The sequence below is a fragment of the Choloepus didactylus genome, chromosome 14 (genome assembly GCF_015220235.1).
Source record: "Choloepus didactylus isolate mChoDid1 chromosome 14, mChoDid1.pri, whole genome shotgun sequence".
Lineage (NCBI taxonomy): Eukaryota > Metazoa > Chordata > Mammalia > Pilosa > Megalonychidae > Choloepus > Choloepus didactylus.
In genome coordinates this window covers 75,712,927-75,731,653 of record NC_051320.1, presented here as the reverse complement: position 1 = coordinate 75,731,653, position 18,727 = coordinate 75,712,927, and the positions used below count along the sequence as shown (strand labels likewise).

Below are 18,727 nucleotides of genomic sequence, written 5' to 3'. Positions count from 1 at the left end.
TCACAGTACCATTACATAGTTGTAGATTCATCACCCAAATCAATCCCCGACACCTTCATTAGCACACACACAAGAATAACAAGAATAATAATTAGAGTGAAAAAGAGCAATTGAAGTAAAAAAGAACACTGGGTACCTTTGTCTGTTTGTTTGTTTCCTTCCCCTATTTTTCTACTCATCCATCCATAAACCAGACGAAGTGGAGTGTGGTCCTTATGGCTTTCCCAATCCCGCTGTCCCCCCTCATAAGCTACATTTTTATACAACTGTCTTCGAGATTCATGGGTTCTGGGTTGTAGTTTGATAGTTTCAGGTATCCACCACCAGCTACCCCAATTCTTTAGAACCTAAAAAGGGTTGTCTAAAGTGTGCGTAAGAGTGCCCACCAGAGTGACCTCTCGGCTCCTTTTGGAATCTCTCTGCCACTGAAGCTTATTTCATTTCCTTTCACATCCCCCTTTTGGTCAAGAAGATGTTCTCCGTCCCACGACGCCGGGTCTACATTCCTCCCCGGGAGTCATATTCCACGTTGCCAGGGAGATTCACTACCCTGGGTGTCTGATCCCACGTAGGGGGGAGTAAATTGAGTTTTGAAGTCCTAGTATCACACGAACCTTATTGTGATTAATCTCTATTGAAATAAAGTCTTCATCACCCAGGGTAGTGAATCTCCCTGGCAACGTGGAATATGACTCCCGGGGAGGAATGTAGACCCGGCGTCGTGGGACGGAGAACATCTTCTTGACCAAAAGGGGGATGTGAAAGGAAATGAAATAAGCTTCAGTGGCAGAGAGATTCCAAAAGGAGCCGAGAGGTCACTCTGGTGGGCACTCTTACGCACACTTTAGACAACCCTTTTTAGGTTCTAAAGAATTGGGGTAGCTGGTGGTGGATACCTGAAACTATCAAACTACAACCCAGAACCCATGAATCTCGAAGACAGTTGTATAAAAATGTAGCTTATGAGGGGGGACAGCGGGATTGGGAAAGCCATAAGGACCACACTCCACTTCGTCTGGTTTATGGATGGATGAGTAGAAAAATAGGGGAAGGAAACAAACAAACAGACAAAGGTACCCAGTGTTCTTTTTTACTTCAATTGCTCTTTTTCACTCTAATTATTATTCTTGTTATTCTTGTGTGTGTGCTAATGAAGGTGTCGGGGATTGATTTGGGTGATGAATCTACAACTATGTAATGGTACTGTGAACAATCGAAAGTACGATTTGTTTTGTATGACTGCGTGGTATGTGAATATATCTCAATAAAATGAAGATTAAAAAAAAAAAACTCAATTTAGCTTTTTGCCTTTTCTCACCACCTTCCCTCTGCCTTTTCCCTTCCTAACATCTGTCACCAGCCTCATGAACTTCCTTGACTTCCCAGGAATCTAGAGGTTTCCTTACTTTGGTAGGAAGTGATTAAATAATTGTATATTATGTGCTCCTGGCATCTTGGTCTTTTACTGCCCTGCTGCTGGATGATCTTGTCCTCCACAAAGGCTGCTAGTGCTGCACTTTGAAAGCACACATTAAAAATAAATCAGGGTTAGTGGCATAATAACAATACCACACACATATAGCATTTACAATGTACCAGGCTCTCTTCTGAGCATTTTTCATGGATTACCTCATTGCAATCATCTTGATAACTCGAGAAGATATGTGTGGCTTTATTATCCAAATTGTAGAGATGAGGAAATCAAGGCACAAAGGCCATCTTAGAGATTTTTACAGGCTGACTCCTCTTTTGTGCCACAGATATATAACAAGCCCCTAGTGAACTTTGGATTCATTCTTTTTTTTTTTTTTTTGACTTTTTATAAAGTGGGTTTATTTGGTTACACAGTTACAGTCTTAAGGCCATAAGTTTCCAAGGTAACACATCAACAATCATCCGGAAAACCTCTATTAGCTGGGAAGGCATGTGGCTGGCATCCCCTGCAGGGTATTAAGCAGAGGAATTAGATGGTCAGAGAAGAATTCTAGGTTGATGTCTCCGGTTGCAGCATGGAAGGTATGTAAGACTCAAATTGGAGTCAAAGGGAATGGTAAAAAGACCAACTCAGTGAATTGATGAGAGATGATGGAGGCCTGACCTAAGGTAGTGGCATTCACTGGAGTTAGTGCCATCATGAGCAATTAAGGGGAACTCGTGTGCAACCTCTGAGGAGCAAAGTAGGAATAACAGTCTTGCTCTTTCTCACCAGAAGCCTGTCCTGGTCAGAGACAGAGCCCTAGACTTGCTGCACTATGACTCTGATTCAATGAGAAGATGTTACATTAACAACAGAAATTCCACAATGGGGTAGGAAGAGAAATGGAACAGTATCTGTCTGTCCCCTAAGCTGGCTCAAATGAGTGTCCCCTGCTTCCTTTAGTTATAGAATAACCCTACCTGAGGCTGACAATGGCATTTCATGTTTGTGACAACTTGTTCTATTTTTCCTCCCACTGGAAACATTTTCATGAGGTGATTGAAGAATCTCATTCATTACCCCCAAAGAGCAACTCAAACATTCAAGGTTGTGCAATCCCACTGAGTTAAATTTTTACAGGCCTTTGGTCTGCTTGGTGTAGGTGGGTTGTGAGCCAGCAGAGCGGGGGTGTGAGGAAGTGCAGGAAGTCAGACAAGATTTGAAGTAGGCACATTACAGATTTGAGTTGGTCTGTGTTAATAGTTTCGATCGCCAACTCAGGGGTGCTTTGTGGACTAGTGCTTGGGCTGGAAAAACCATTAATGAACAAAAATATTTTCTCTAGTTTTCTAACCAAGATTAAAAACTCTGTTCTTTTAACCAAAAGAAAATACAATAATAAAGCATTAAGAGGGCTGACTTCCATCCTCAGTGTTTTCCCTACTTAGTGTAGGAATTACGATACTTGAGAAGACACTGCTTCCTCTGGGCCTCATGTCATCATTTGTAAAACGAGAATCAAGTAATATCTGAAGTTCCTCTAAGAATTAAAGTTTGTGCTTCCATGACATGCTTGCAGTTTGAAGGGTTGGCACATAGCAGGTTCTCAATAAATGTCTGTCAAATGGAGGAATGAGCCTTTCTGTGCTAGTTCACCATCTACACAGGTGATTACTGGACACTGTACTTGGCCTTATAACACAGGCATGTACAGAGAGCTGTAGGATCACAGAGGGGAAGAGGCAAGACAGATGGTTGAGCTGAATCTGAACATAGGTTTGCCAGATGTGCAGGAAAGGAAGACCATTCAGAGTGGTGGAAATCAGAAGAGGGTCCATTACTGACTCTGCATAACTCAAAATAGAAAGTTGATGCTTACATAGAAAAACAACTCCCCTGGGACTTGCAGGGTAATTGTCTGAAGTTAGTAGCAAAATCAGCATGTCCTGTGGCCACTTGATGCTGAGGTTTGGGTCTGACCATTGGATTGCCTACTATGGTCAGCACCCCTCCACCAAGTGCTGATTTCAGATGTACTTAAGAGACACCCTGGGAAGGCAGAGCAGAGGATGCCACAAGAAGGTTGGGCACATAAGAATATCAGAAGGAAAAGAAAGAAATTGCTGGAGAGGACTGTGGATGAACAGACAAAACCCAAGGTCTATGGAGCCAACACACACTGCCTGCTAGTGGCACCGACGTACACGAGACAGGAAGAACTAAGTTCCTTATGTAAACTTTTTATGCCAGGAATGGATCTAGCCCACCTCCTCCCCCCACTTCCCCTAAACAACATCCCTGCAGCTTCAGCTAAATCTTGCCATTGCTCCTACTCTCAGCAAGCACAGCACAGATGAGCATCTGGCAGGGATTTTATTGAGAGGATATCTGCACAGCATGTGAAGTTTTTCCAGGGTAATAGTTTGCAGAACCCCTTTTTTCATATTAAAGCTTACTTGGAAGAATAATATAAAAACATCTGTGGTCAAAGAACAATAGCCACAAAAAGCACCAACATTTATCGGACATTTACAATGCCCCAGGTACTGTGCTATGCATTTGACACACATCCCCTCTTTCAATCTTTACAAATCGGACGTGACGCCTATAAAGTAGGCATTTGTCTTCTCCCCTTAGCAGTAAGGAAACTGGGCATGAAGGGTTACAGCCGATATGTGGCACAGCCAGAATCTGACCCAGGAAATTTGCCCTTTATGTGGGGTCCTGATGGCACCGCAGTGAGACATTCTGAGCCATCCTGGAAGCCCTCCCCTCTTTCTTTCTTCTGGGACAGCAGGTGTAACTCAACTTCTCTATCCTCCTCCTTATTCTCTCTCTCATTTTGGAGGTCTCAAGAATTTGGATAATTTACCATTTTGCTGTGTAACATGTTCTAAGAAATCCTGCCTTGGTCTGACCCTCAAGGTTTCTGCCCGAGTCCATATTCTGTCACATGCACTTGCTATGAAGGGGATGCTTACGGCCAAGTGGGTCTTCAAAAGCAGAAGTTGATGCCAATCACAAAGTTCACAGTATATGATTCCATTTATAAGAAATGGCCGGAATCGGAAAAGCTCTAGAGACAGAAAGTAGATTAGTGGTTGCTTAGGGTGGGAGGCTGGGGAAAACATGGACAGCCTGCTAACGGGCATGGAGTTTCTTTTTGGGGTGATGCAGATGCTCTAAAACTGTGGTGTGATGATGATTGTACAACTCTGAGAATATCCTAAAAACCACTGAATTATATGATGTAATGAATCATCTCCCAACAAAGCTGTCAAATTAAAACACAAGTTGAGCATTTCATGAAGAATTTATCCAATGTTTTAATCCATTCATTTATTAAGTCACTCTACAATATCCGTGGAGTGCCATCTGTGGCTGGGCAGAAAAGAGCTCCTGCTCAAGACCAATCATGCCATTGCAGCAGCAACCATGATGACCCAATGAGGACATGTGCAAGGGGAGAGGAGGCCCAGCGTCCTTTGGGGGGCATTGGGAGAGACCTGGTGGAAGAGGTGGTGCTGGGTCCAAACCCAGATTTTACCAGGGAGACAAGCAGGGAAATACCTTAGGTAGCAAAGAGGGGTGTGGTGTTCTTGATAGAACTGGCAGAACATGAAAGTTTGGGGACACAAGAGGGTGTGGCTTGTTTGGGGGTTTGCATGAATGACAGATCATGTGCAGAAGGACCAAGGAGAGGAGGATTGAAAGATAAGCAGGAGCTCAAGACTCCATTCATTCAATCCTCCATTCATTCCTTTACTGAGCACACCTGTGTGCCAGGCAGAGTTGGGTCAGTGGCTCTCAGCCTCTGCTTTTGGAATTATTGGAAAACTTACAAAAACTGACACCTAGGTCCCATCCCAGAGAGAATTGGTCTGAGTATGCTTTGGGAACAAGGGTTTTCAAAGGCCCTGGGGGGATTCTAACTGTAATGAAGGTTGAAAACCAATAGGCTGCATGTTGGAGATGGGGGGAGAGGGGCTGAGAAGGCAAAGATGGTTCCTGCCCTTGGCATCTTACAGTCAACAAATGTCTACTGAGTGTCTCCTCTGTGTTTTCAGGATGACTTCAGGCACTGGGGATACAGAAGCAAATGAAAGATGAGAGCCCCAACCCTCATGAAGTTTCTGACTACCGGAAGCAAGAGAAAATAAGCAAGTAAGCAACAGAGGAGTCTCTCTTTACAACTTGTGATAAATGATATGAAGGGAACAAAGAAAGTGAACAGAACAAATAACAAGGGAAAGGATGCCTCCTTAGACTAGCTGGACAGGGAAGGTCCCTTTGAGAGAGGACATTTAAACCAGAACCTAAAGGAGGAGAAGGAGACAGACAGATTGGCAAAATCTGTGGAAAGAATATTCTAGGCAGTGGATATAGGCGCCATGTCTGTGTACTGTGTGGGAGTGTCTATATATATTTATTGTTGTTGCAAAGAACAGGCAGGCACACAGTCTAACTACCTTAGAAAACAACAGTTCATTGTATGGGAGCGATTCGAACGTGTTTATGGGCTGTGGTGTGTTTTATTTATCCTTGTATCCCCAGGTTTCTGAGGGGCATGTAACAGTTGTTTTATAAATGTCTGCTGGATAAAACTAATGCAGTCAGGAGAGAAGGAATTGAAGGGAAGGGGTGGTTGATGAAACAATGTTCCAGAGGAAATGTTAAGGGGAGAATCCATAGCATACAGAAGTGGGGGTGGGGGTAGGGAGCTCTGAGGTGGGAGAGGAGGAGTTGAGAATGGAGATAAGTTTTCTGGGACTGTGTTCTTTGTTGGAGAGGAAGCTATTTGCTGAAAGCAAGCCAGGCAGGAGTGGGTCAGGGTCTGCAGAGGTGGGAACAGTGACTCTCTAACGGCAGAGGTGGGTTGGCCAGGGACACTTGCAAAGGATTGCAATGGTGCTAGAGACTGAGCCTGGGCTGCAGACCACACATGGTGGTCCCAGCGTTTCCCTCTAGTGGTTAACTGCATTTTGGGTGGGAGTTTTGAAGATGGGTTTCCAGTGGTAGGACAAGGGAATGAATAAACCGGGGCGAAGGGAGAGAAAGACTGAAATTGCTACTAACGTCTAGACTGGAAAGGAAAGGAAGGTTAAGGAGGAACTGAAAGATAAGAAGTGAAGGGAACAAGGGACAAACCTCTAATGAGTCAAAAAACCAGATGTATGGTGAAAAGAAGGGAGTGAGAAAACTGGAAGGGAAGGGGGTTCCTTGTTGCTCCATGGCAGGCACTGCACACATTAAAGTGGTTTAAATCATAATAGTTACTTACAATAGCAAAGCACTAACTAAATGCTTGAAGAAATGCAAAGGGCTTTACCAATATGATTTCATTTAATCCTCATAGTATATACCACAATCCCCATTTACAGATGCAAAAAAATGAGGCTTAGTGAGGTTAAATATACTGCTGACCTTTTTGTAGCTGGTAAGAATAACCTGCATCTGTTTGATAAAGCTAATGACCATATCCACCAAGCTAAGCTGATTTTTTTCTCTTTCTTTTTGTAGAACAATATATAACTCGTGCATTGTTTTCTTGTGAGCCTAGAACATGGGGCCAGTTATATTAACCCATTCCACACTGCAGGATGAAGTCTAAATTCCCTAGAGGGATACATGAAATTGGTCAGAGTCCAGACACACACCCTCCTCTCTGGACCCAGCCGCCCACACCCGCTCTTGCTTTCCTGAAATCGTCTCAGTTCTCTGAAAGCACCATGCTCTCAGGCGACAGCTTTTGCTTCTCCTCCTGGCTGACTCCTCCTAATCCTTCAAAACTGAGTGTGAGTACACCCCCTTTTCCCATCTCTAAGCTGAGAAAATGAGAACGATGCCCCCGGCCCTCCGACACACTGCAGGCTGGTCAATGGCTCTCTGCAGACCTCCAGCCTGGTCCTCCTCATCTCACATTCTGGGTTGCTGACTCCTTGTCCAGTGCTCCTTCCCTAGCCATAATCCCATAGCCCGTTCCCTTTGGTTTCAAATTTCACCATCTGCAAGGACCCAGAAAGAGAAGAAAGCTGAGCGAAAAGAAAAAGGTGCTGACAGTGGTTAGTGGTGGAGGACACAGCTGCAAGAGCCCCTCTCTTGGCCCCATACCTCTGGGTGGCCATTCGGGTTCCCATGGCATCCACTTAGCAGCTGGTAAAGGGAAAATTCAGACAATAAAGAAAAATATAGTAAAAAAAGAAAATCAAGATATCTGTGGATATTAATTACCAAAACAGCTACTGAGTTAAAAACAATTTCCAACACTCATTTTTATAATTGAAAAAATTAAAAATAATTATAACTGCTGTTGCTTTATGTCAACGGTGTAATTAGGTCACAACCTGCGGTGGGTTGCCTTGCATCGAGGGAGGTGATTCAGTGGCTGCGGACAGGATGCGGATGGAGAGGACCCAGGTTTCCACTTTCTGGTTGGGCGACTGACAAATATTTTATTTTTTCCTGGCTTCTGTTTCTTTATTTATAAAATGGTAATAACAGGAGGGCCTTCGCAGCATTGTTTAGGAGGCCAAATGACAGCAGGGCTGTGAAAAGCCTTTTGTAAACTGTAGCATGTTCTAGGAAAAAAAAAAAAAATGGTGGTATTATTCCAGACAGTGTTAGAGGAGCTTAACAATATATGCTTGCTCCGTTTAACCCGTAAATGCTAGTTCAGGGAACGCATCGACCATACACAGCGGGAAATCTCGGCAGCAAGATCCCTTTTGAAAGAAAGAATCCTGCAGAATGGAGAAATGGCAAACCAAACCCCCCAGAGACTCTTGAAAGATTACAGGATGAAAAATTAACTCGGCACAATTGGGGGTGGGGATGCGGAGGGCTGCGCTGGATGACCCGGTCTTCAACCTCCGGACACTTTCCTTCTCCAAAGCCATTTCAGTCAAAGGTCATGTGTGTGTCTTGTCAAAGGCCAGCTCCAATGGAATCATTGTCCCCCGGGATAGCGGCCCCCTGACTACATCTGCATTGGAAAAATCCCAAAAGCAAACGGCCGAGTGCAAACAAGAGCAGTCGGGAGCAGCCTTCCCAGGGCCGGCAGGAGAGGCCGCGTCCTGGGCGCCCGGCCGGAGAAGGCGCCCTTTCCCCCGCAATGACCCGCCACGCCGATCCGGTACGGTAGGCGCCGCTCTCTTCCTTCCTGTCCTCCATTGCTTGGCTCCCGGGTCAAAGCCGCTGTTCAGTCATTAGAGAAACCTTGCAAAGGGGGCCTCCAGATTTGCCGGAAAACGGTCCCTGTGAGGCTGCGTTCCCGAGCGCTCAGCTGGGGCAATTTCCAGGCGCGCACGACGCGGAGCCCAACTAATTGCGAGTTTTCTTTGCCAGAGAATGTTTGGGTTTGTAAAGATGTAGTTCGTTCCTGGAAAACGAGCAGTGGAACCCGCAGAGGAGGGCGGTGGGGGAGTCTCGGTTCAGCGCCGCTGGAGGCGGTGGCCCGGGGGCGACCCAGCTGCGGGGTCGGGTGAGCTCTGCCCTCCGGGGGGCGGCCGCACGGCTCGTCGTTTCGTTTATTACCTGTTGGACACGGGGTTTGCAAGAATGATGAGGATTTTTAAAGCCATCTCTTTCAACAATATTCTCGGGACTCTTACACGTGGCTCCAAAGTAAATAGAATCATCTCTTTGATGGAGGAGCCCCTTCCTCTCGCTGATCCTACAAAGGAAACATGTTAATTGGCGTCCACAGATCAGGGGGGAGTCACTTTCTCCGTCCTTTGTATTTTCCTTTTTGAATAATAAGCCTTTTCAAATGGATCTGGCTAATTTTGTGTATGAGTGGAGGGAACCTGGGGTCTATGCTGATTTTGGGTGCTTTTGATCTGGACTTGGGAATCTCCAGAGCAAACAGAGCAGGTGGGGCGCGTTGGAAGGGGCCGTGGTGGAGAGCGGGTCTTCAGGTGCAGAGCGGTGGGGTCAAAGGGTTCGGTGGTTGCCAGGCTTCATTTTAACGAGTTAAACACAGAGCAGTTTCTCCCTGTTAGTAAATGAAAACAAAAACCTTTCTACTGCGCTGCAGGACTCAGAGGGAACCCGGTTCTGGTGTTTGTTTATGTATTGATCCCATATCCCGTTCCACAGAGGGCTGGGGGTTTTCCACACGGGTTCATCTGATATTTATTGAGCTTCAGCTCTTCCTCTCCAGCTGCCAACTTGCTTTTCTCCTCCTCTTCCCCACCCAGTTTCTTCACATCCAGCTTCAAACCCAGCTGCCTGCCATCTGCTCTCACCCCCGAAGACCAATCTGACAACGCCACCATAGAACTTTTCATAGCTAAACCACAGGGCCTGTTTTCAATCTTTGTTTCCTGTCTTCTCTGTGTCATTTTGAACTGTTGATCATTCCCTCAATTTTGTTGACTCTGTCTTGGATTCCACTATACCCTGCTTCCTTGGTTTCCCTCTGACTTTTTGAGTTACTATTTAATGCCACTTTTAAAATGTTGGTCATGCCCCTCTATTCTTTCCTTGACTCACCTCCCTTTTCAAATCCTAGTCTCTCTAGATGATCTCATCTGTTCTATGGCTTTGACTCCTACATACCTGCCAGCATCTCTCAAATCTCTATCTCTATCTGGATCTTTCTCCTAAATTCCAGCCCTTTATTGTGGTAGCATTATGATGGCGGCATTGCCACTTTGATGTCCCATGGAGCCCCTTAGAACCATGTTCAAAACCGAATTTGCCTTCTCCCAGCCTTGCTCCTCCCCTTCCATTCTCTGTTGCTCAAATGGCATTCCTAGTTGCCCAAGTCAGACACAAATGAATCATCCTAGGTGACTTCCTCTCTTTCATTCATGGCATCTGGTTGGTTACCAAATCCTATCTACTCTGCTGGCTTCATATGGTTCATATGTACACAGCTCTGTCTCCATTTCCCCCATTCTGTTTTAGTTTTAGGTCAGTACGGTCTCAAATTCGATTCTGGGCAGAACTTCCCATTAATCTCATTTGGACCAGTCCAGTCCATCCCCATGCCCCTGTCTTGTCTCCATACTATCAAAATGGTCTTTCTAAAGTGCAAATCTTATCATGCATCTATTTTTTTTTAAAGTTTTCAGTAGATCTCTTTTTTTGTTTTTAGAATTATGTTGCAGCTGGTTAATATGGTATACACAGGTTTACCCCCACTTGCCTTTTACCTTCCTTTTCAACTTCATCTCTGCCACTCCCTCCCTCCCCACATTTTATGCATATTTTTGCATATTGCATGTATACTTAATTCACATTTTATGCACATTTAAGGCATATTAAACTATTTACTAAATATGACTTTTCTTCCAGGTACTTCTTTTTGGTGTTTGTCTAACCTTCATTTGTCCTTAAAGACCCAGCTGAGAGCCACCTTCTTTCTCTTGAAGCTACCCAGATCATCTGCTTCCCATCCTCCACAGTGGTTTAGGTGGCCCTCCGATATTGTCACCGAGCATCCCATATTTCCTATTATCAGTGCACTTATATTTTATTGCAACTACCTATTTACTTGTCTGTCCCCCATTGGTCTGTAAACTCCTTGAGGACAGAGATCAACCCTTTTTGTCTTAGTATCCTTGGAGCCCAACTGGGATGCTCAGTGAATTATTGTGAATTGTGCAATTGAATGAATGACTATGACTATTATGTTCAGCTGTTGATTAAGATGACAAGATACAAAAGCAAATCTGGAAATTATCATCTACAATATATGGTAAAGAGGAAAGAATAAAGATCAACAGTGATAACCCAGAAAAGGCACAGTCTTCTGCTTATTTTAACAAAGGAGGGGCTTAGACTTCCTGGGTATTTGAGATAATCACCTCAGTCTCCAGGTCAACCAGCTCCCTCCTCAATCCACATCTCAACTGCTGGGTGGCTCCTGTTGCTACCTGTATGTCATCATCACCTTGCCTCTCCAGAGGAAGAGCTGCAGGGAAGGCCTTTGGCAGTTTTGCTTCTGTTGACTTTGTGGAGGCAAAGGAATCTCCTCAGGCTGGGAACTGGCATGGGGAGAGGATGCTGAAGTCTAGACAGGTGAACTTCTAAGAGAGAATGGCCTCAGAAAGGACCAAGGGGTGAAGTGCTTGAGAGCTCCTAGAGCGGTGGAGACTTCCAAAGACTGGAGATAAGATGGTGCAGTTCTGATTTTCTAAAGAGAGAAATATGTGCATCCTGACGCTCCAGAAAAGAGAAGTGAAGGATGATTAAGTTTTATATGGAGTCATTTAAACTTCAAGTGGAGCTTAAACTGCTACATAGCATTTTTTCACACTCGTTTGTGGGGTTCATAGAGTTTGCCCTTGGATCTCTTGAGTTTTTATGGACCTTAGGTTAAGAATCCCTAATTAAAGAGATTAATTCATTCAACAGATATCTGAAAGAGGGGAGTAGATACTGATGAGTAGGAAATGGTATAAGTGAAATTGGGCATATTTTCTTTTTAGAGAGGATCCCAGCCTAATGTGCAGCAATGACTGTGGACTTAGAGCCACAGGATCTGGGCTCAGACCCTGCCCTGGCACTCGCTAGTCATGTGACTTTCTCACTGAGTGACAGTTTTACTATCAACAAAGCAAGACTAATAAGTGATGGAAGATTTAACTAAGATAAAGTTTATGAAAGCACCTGAAACACAATTATACACAATACATCTTAAATGAGTTCAAAACCTTGCTTTCAGGAAGGCATTCAACCCAGATCTTGTGATTTGCTTCTGCATTAGAAGGGTGCATGTGGGCTGGTTGGATGACAGGCTGAATGAAATTATTCAAGGAGGGCTGATTAGCAGATGTATGTCTTTAGTGGTGTGCTACAGGGCTCTGTCCTTATTGGTTTTGGAACACCTACGATGTACCAAGTGCTGTGCTAGATGGTAAAGGTGACAGTGCTGTAATTGATTCATAGAATAAGGAGCTACTGAAGGTTGTATGCAGGTCAGTGTCACAATTGGTTTGTGTTTTGGAAAGATCTCTCTGGCTGCGGAATGGACAGTGGGTTGGAGGGAAGGTAGACGAGAGAGAGAGAGAGAGAGAGAGAGAGAGAGAGAGAGAGAGAGGTAGAGCACTTAGGAGGCATTGTGGTAATATAAGCAAGAATGGATGGTGGCAGAGGAGATGGCAACAGTGTATCAATTCAAAAGCAAGTTAGGAGATAGAAAGAGAATAGTGATGAACTGCAGGGTCTTAGGAAATGCTGTAGGAAGGATAGCTGCAGGATATTTAACTTGCAAAAGAGAAGATCTAGACAGTCATGATATCTATCATTCAATTTGTCACTCTCATGTGGAAGGGAGATTGGCATGAGGTATGTCTCTCCCAAATGGCAGGACTAGGCCAAAATGAGTGGGAGACAAATTTCAGCTCAATACAATGAAGAATTTTCTAACAGCTGTCCCAAGGCAGCAAGTTTTTTGTCACTAGAGAAACTTAAACAAAGGCTTGATAATTATTGGAAAGTTGGAGAGGCAAGAATAGGGGTGGCCAGGCCAGAGGGCACTAACATTTCCTTTCAACCCCAAGATTCCGAGATTCTGCATGTGAAGTTCAAAAATATCAGCCTGGCATTTAAGGCCCACTGTGACCCAGACCTTTGTAGACTGGCCTTTGTAGACTGGTCCTGGTTTTCCCAGTGGAGCCCTGATGTTTGCCTGTTGTCTCCTACTAGCTGTCAGTAGCATCTCTTTGATCCTCAAAAGTGTCCAAGTTTGAAGATAAATGCTATAATCATCCATCCCCCTGACTTAATTTGCCTGCTCATCCCCCAGCGTTCATTTGGAAACCCCACAAACTACTCTAACTGAACTATTTTTTTACTCCCAGAGCAGGCCTGCATTTTGGTGCACGTTCATTTACTTCTGCCATTTCCAATGTCAGGAATACCTCTGCCCTCCACATTCTATCTTCCTCATTGAAAATATACTTTTCCATCAAGCCAAACCTAAAGCCAATTCTGAGTCCTTCATCGAGACTTCTTGTAACATGGTAGGTTGCATTACGTTGCCGAGTACATAATTACTTCTATACTTATTTGATCCCATTTCCTAGATATCATTTCTTGGAGGTATAATACTAAGAAAAATACACTAATCCAGTGGTTTGAATGGTGCTTTGTCTGACTAGACAATAAACTTTCAGAGGGAAACTTTCATTTATTTAAAAAAAAAAGTCTTATTTTCAGTGTATAAATGGTACCTGCATTTTGTAGAAAAAATTATACGAAGAAATTTAACAAAGAAGAAACAAAGACTTGTCTACAGTCTCACTAACTAGAAATAAGCATTATCAATATATTGGTGATTATCCCTTCATTATTCTTTTATGCATGTGTAATCTTAAAATTGGAGTCATGCATATTCTTCTTTAACCTGCTTTTCACTTAGTAACATACAAAAGGCAACACCACATGTGTTATCATTGTACATTTTTCAAAAGCATAATCTTCAATGAATGCATTGCATTCATCCTCTAGCTGCTTCACAACTTGCTTAATTGACTATTGCTGGACATCAGGCTGTTCTACTTTTTTGATGTTTCAAATAATGCTGTGATGACCTCCCTTATAGATGTCCATTCTCCATGGGGCACTTACATCTTCTAAAACAGCAAGACAGTTGATGACTGAAAAATAGGGATATCAAGTGGCTAAGAAAGAATGAGCAAAAACAAAGTCTAATTTTCCTTTTAAAAACTTCATTTCATTGTATTTTATATAATATGTATCTATTATATATAACATGTTATAGGTGTGTTTGCGTTTATTAGTCAGATAATAAAGTATCTGATTTGGAAATGCATCAACAGTCTGTCGGCTGGATACAGAAATGATTACCTGATAATACATTTCTTGATAAAAGGATTTTTTTTTAATTTTTGTGTTTTTTTAAAATTTTATTTATTTTTTTTTATTATGGACAAAGGATTTTGAATTGAAATATAAAACTTCGTGTCTTTTGTGGGTATCAGTGTGAGGCAAATTTTGGTTTCCAAATATAAAGTAAAGTAATAAGGAAAGGGATGAAATGTTCGTTACAGGATAATGAATAATTCTCTGAAAGAGGGACCCTGCCTGGTTTTTTGGTGTCTGGAGAAGTGGTATAAGGCCATGGTGTTGGATCCTTATTCTAAAGTAAATATGTTAGACACCCACAAGCTGCTAGGTCTCCACTGGAGAGTGGATTGCCCTCTCTGAGGAGAAGCAGGCCTTGATTGGAGTCACCGTGAAGCCATTCTGTGACTTTACAATGGAGTAAATGAAAGATGCCAGGAAAGCATAGTTCCCTTAGCCTACCTTTGGCTGATAACACTCAATATAGAATCATTTTGCTCATAGGAACAACAGGTAACAGTATATTGCAGTTTTACAGTTTGCAAAACATTTTCATATCCATTATCTGCTTTCATTCTGATCATAGCATGTGAGATAGGAATTATCAATATCTCAGTTTTAGGGATAAGGAAATGGAGGTTCAGAAAGGTTAAGTGAGTTGTTCAAGCTTGGCAGCATAGAGCTGAAACTCGAACATGGGTCTTTGGAACAAATATTGTGCTGCTTAAATTTAAATACCATGTCTTTCACCTTCATGGACATGTCAAATGTTATCTTTAATGATCATTCTTTAAAGTGTGAAAAGACATGGATTGTGACTTGCTAAGCCACATTTTTCTTTGTTTTTCAAACTCCCCCATGCATGTTTTTTTTCCCTTTTTTAAAAATTCAGTTTTATTGAGATATATTCACACATCATACATTCATCTGTGGTGTATGATCAACTGTTCACTACCATCATATAGTTGTGCATTCATCACCCCAATCTATTTTTTGAACATTTTCCTTGTACCAGAAAAAGTAAAAATAAGAATAAACAATAAAAGTAAAAAAGAACACCCAAATCATCCCCCCCTCCACCTTATTTTTCAATTAATTTTTTGTCCCTGTTTTTCTACTCCTCTGTCCATACACTGGATAAAGGGAGTGGGATCCACAAGGCTTTCACAATCACACTGTCACCCCTTGTAAGCTGCATTGCTATACAATTGTCTTCAAGAGTCAAGGCTACTGGCTTGCAGTTTGATAGTTTCAGGTATTTACTTCTAGCTATTCCAACTGTGCATGGTTTTTATAAGTCCATTTGTTTAAAGATGTCTAATGCCTGAAGGCATCTACGACATCCACATCTTTTTTTTTTATTTGATTAGGTTTTAATTGAAACTTATTATAAAGCAACTTTGTAAATTGGGAATTAAAGATAAAATTTATATGTTTACATTTTTTTTTAGTTTGCTATGCATTTTATTTTTTATTTTTTAATTCATTTCACTGAGATACAGTCACATACCATGCAGTCATACAAAACAAAGCGTACATTCGATTGTTCACAGTACCATTACATTGTTGTGCATTCATCACCAAAATCAATCCCTGATACCTTCATTACCATACACACAAAAATAACAAGAATAATATTTAAAGTGAAAAAGAGCAATTAAAGTAAAAAAGAACACTGGGTGCCTTTGTTTGTTTTTTTCCTTCCCCCATTTTTCTACTCATCCATCCATAAACTAGACAAAGGGGAGTGTGGTCCATATGGCTTTCCCAATCATATTGTCACCCCTCATAAGCTACATTTTTATACAATCATCTTCAAGATTCATGGGTTCTGGGTTGTAGTTTGATAGTTTCAGGTATTTACTGCTAGCTACTCCAATTCACTAGAACCTAAAAAGGGTTGTCTATATTGTGCGTAAGAGTGCCCACCAGAGTGACCTCTCAGCTCCTTTTGGAATCCCTCTGCCACTACCCACATCTTAATTAGCAAATATTTTTTGGAAATCCTTGATTTGTATCCTGGTGTTTCTGTACACAGAATATTTCTTCTTTACTGAGAAGCTTTGATTACTTACAAAATGGACTTTCTCCATATATAGTTTGATTAGTGACAAAGTCAACTGCAAAACTTTGGACATGTTGGATATACTTGAGTTTTTCCAACATTAAGACTGCCCAGATATTACTTCAACATAGTGACATGAGGGGGTGCATGACATTTTCCAGGAAGCTGCTTGACTTTAATCAGTAGTAACAAATGCAAGATTATTGCACTTTTTCTTAGGGAACCTAAGCTTGTTTTGGCATCTGTGAACTCAGAGTACTGGATTGTCTCAGAGCATTTCAGTGGTTCTATGCAGGGAGTTATTATTTTTGGAACTTGAGGATAATTCCATAAGAATGCAATTCTTTCCTGCCCTGAAAAAACAAAATGAAATGTTGCTTCTTTTGGGTTATTCTTAGTAGGATGCACACTCTAAAACAGTGGTTCCCAAATTGGGGAACCATAGATATCTATAGGTTGGGTTGCCAGATTTAGCAAAAACAAACAAACAAGCACACTAACAAACAGAATGCCCCAGTTAAATTTCAATTTCAGGTGAACAATGAATAAAGTTTTAGTATATTCCCAAATATTGCAAATACTAAAAAAAGTATTGTCTCTGGCAACCCTATTGTATCTGATAATTTTTCATTATTTCCAAACTCTATGGAAATCATGCATTTACCCAAGTAAGTCTTCACAGTGACTGACAATGTAATAGCTCCTTGATTTGGGTTGAGATTTTTTGGACCAAACTTGATAGCACTGTTTATTTCATTCTGAAAACCACAATTATACTACTATTTTTAATTACTTGTATTCTAGGGAATCATGCTAAGTATGTACATTATCTCATGTAATCCTCAGAACCAAGGATTGATGAACTATGGCCTGAGGGTGAAATCTCATTGCTGCCTGTTTTTTGTAAATGCAATTAATTTCTCTATTTTTTTATTTATTAGGACAAATACATTTGTTTCCGTATTGTCAGTGGCTGCTTTCACACTGCAAAAGCAGTTGAGTAGTTGGAACAAGAATCATTGTGTGGCTTGCAAAGCCTAAAATATTTATTATTTGGCCTTTTAAAGAAAACATTTGGCTACACCTGGGCCAAACTACCCTTTGAAGGAGCAACTGCTATTACCATTTTTAGAATGAAAAACGGAGGCCTGGAAAGACCAAGGTTAAGTAACTTGCATAAGGTCTCACAGCTCTCAGAATTCAAACCGAGTTCTGTTTGATTCCAAAACCTTCACTCTCATTACAGCTGATTCCAGAAGCTCATTATCAACTACATTTGCTCTAAATGGTTTTAACAATAGGGAAACTGAGTCTGTGGTTTTCTTTATGAATGTAGTGGCTTTCAAAGGCAAGACAGACAGTATAGCTAGTGGTTATGAGCCCAGGTTTTAAAGCCACACTACCTAAGTTCCAATTCCGTTTCTGCCATTTAATCTTTCGCCAGCTGTTTTCTATACCTTTAAATTAGAGCCAACAATAGTGGGGATTAAATGACATAATGTCTAAAAGGAAATTTGACCAACATCTAAAATGCAGTCTTTAAATTTTAGCTATTTCTGTTAAATTCTATTATTTCAAAACAGGGGGTCTTCATTCATCCTTTCTGATCGCTTCCTGTGGTTTACGTTGTGCATTTAAGGGCAAAATGTGAAATCCGATTGTGCAGCTGTGAGCAGCAGTGCCCAGGAATGCTGAGAAAAGCATTGTTAGAACTGGAGTTGGGCTAATGCAGCAAGAGTCTGCAGCTCTGCAAGTCCATCACAATGCCCCCTTTACTCTGTAGGATTATGACGCTCATTAACATGCAGGGCGTGCACACCCCACTTGTTTATATTCCTTTCTTTCCTAGGCAAATGCAAGTCTAATCAAGAGGCAAACTTGTCTGTCCAGGTCACAAGTCCGGTTGGGAACGTGGGTATTTTGGCAAAAATAAGCTGATGCCAGTAGGTCGCCATCACATTGTGAACTCAAAAATAATTCGGAGCTCTGGAGCCTGCAAGAGTAGTGCTGGCTACAACCGAATCACACTCTGCAACCCACTGCCAAGGGAGGTGGAGGGGCTCTGAAAATCAAATAGCCATCTTTTGGGGGTATTTAGATTTCTATCATCTGAGGATTAGGGCTAGTTCAGATATAGAAAGCCCAATGCTTTTTCTGCCAGATGTAGAACTTTCAGGAGATGATGTCCTGTCCTTGAGGTACTTTAAGAAGAATTATTGACATAACAAACTCAAGGCAGGAGGCCTCACGTGGTGGAAAGATCATGAACTTTGAACCACAGAGACTGAGTTTTAGTCCTTACTCCACTACTTACTGTATGGCCTTGAGCAACTTACTTAATTTTTCTGAGTCTTGGTCTCTTCACTCATAAAATGGAATATATAATGACTTCATGCAATTATGTAGGTACCTTCATAGATGGTAACTAC

The 18,727-nt window shown here is 42.0% G+C and overlaps 1 protein-coding gene across 1 annotated transcript in view; it reads left to right on the top strand.

Moving 5' to 3' along the window:
- Positions 1 to 8,316: 8,316 nt before the first annotated feature.
- Positions 8,317 to 18,727, top strand: part of ENPP2 (ectonucleotide pyrophosphatase/phosphodiesterase 2) — a 100,376-nt gene continuing 89,965 nt past the window's right edge. The window contains exon 1 of the mRNA XM_037802796.1: positions 8,317 to 8,549. Coding sequence (XP_037658724.1) covers positions 8,529 to 8,549 — 21 coding nt within the window. The 5' untranslated portion in view covers positions 8,317 to 8,528. The remainder of the gene's footprint in view (positions 8,550 to 18,727) is intronic.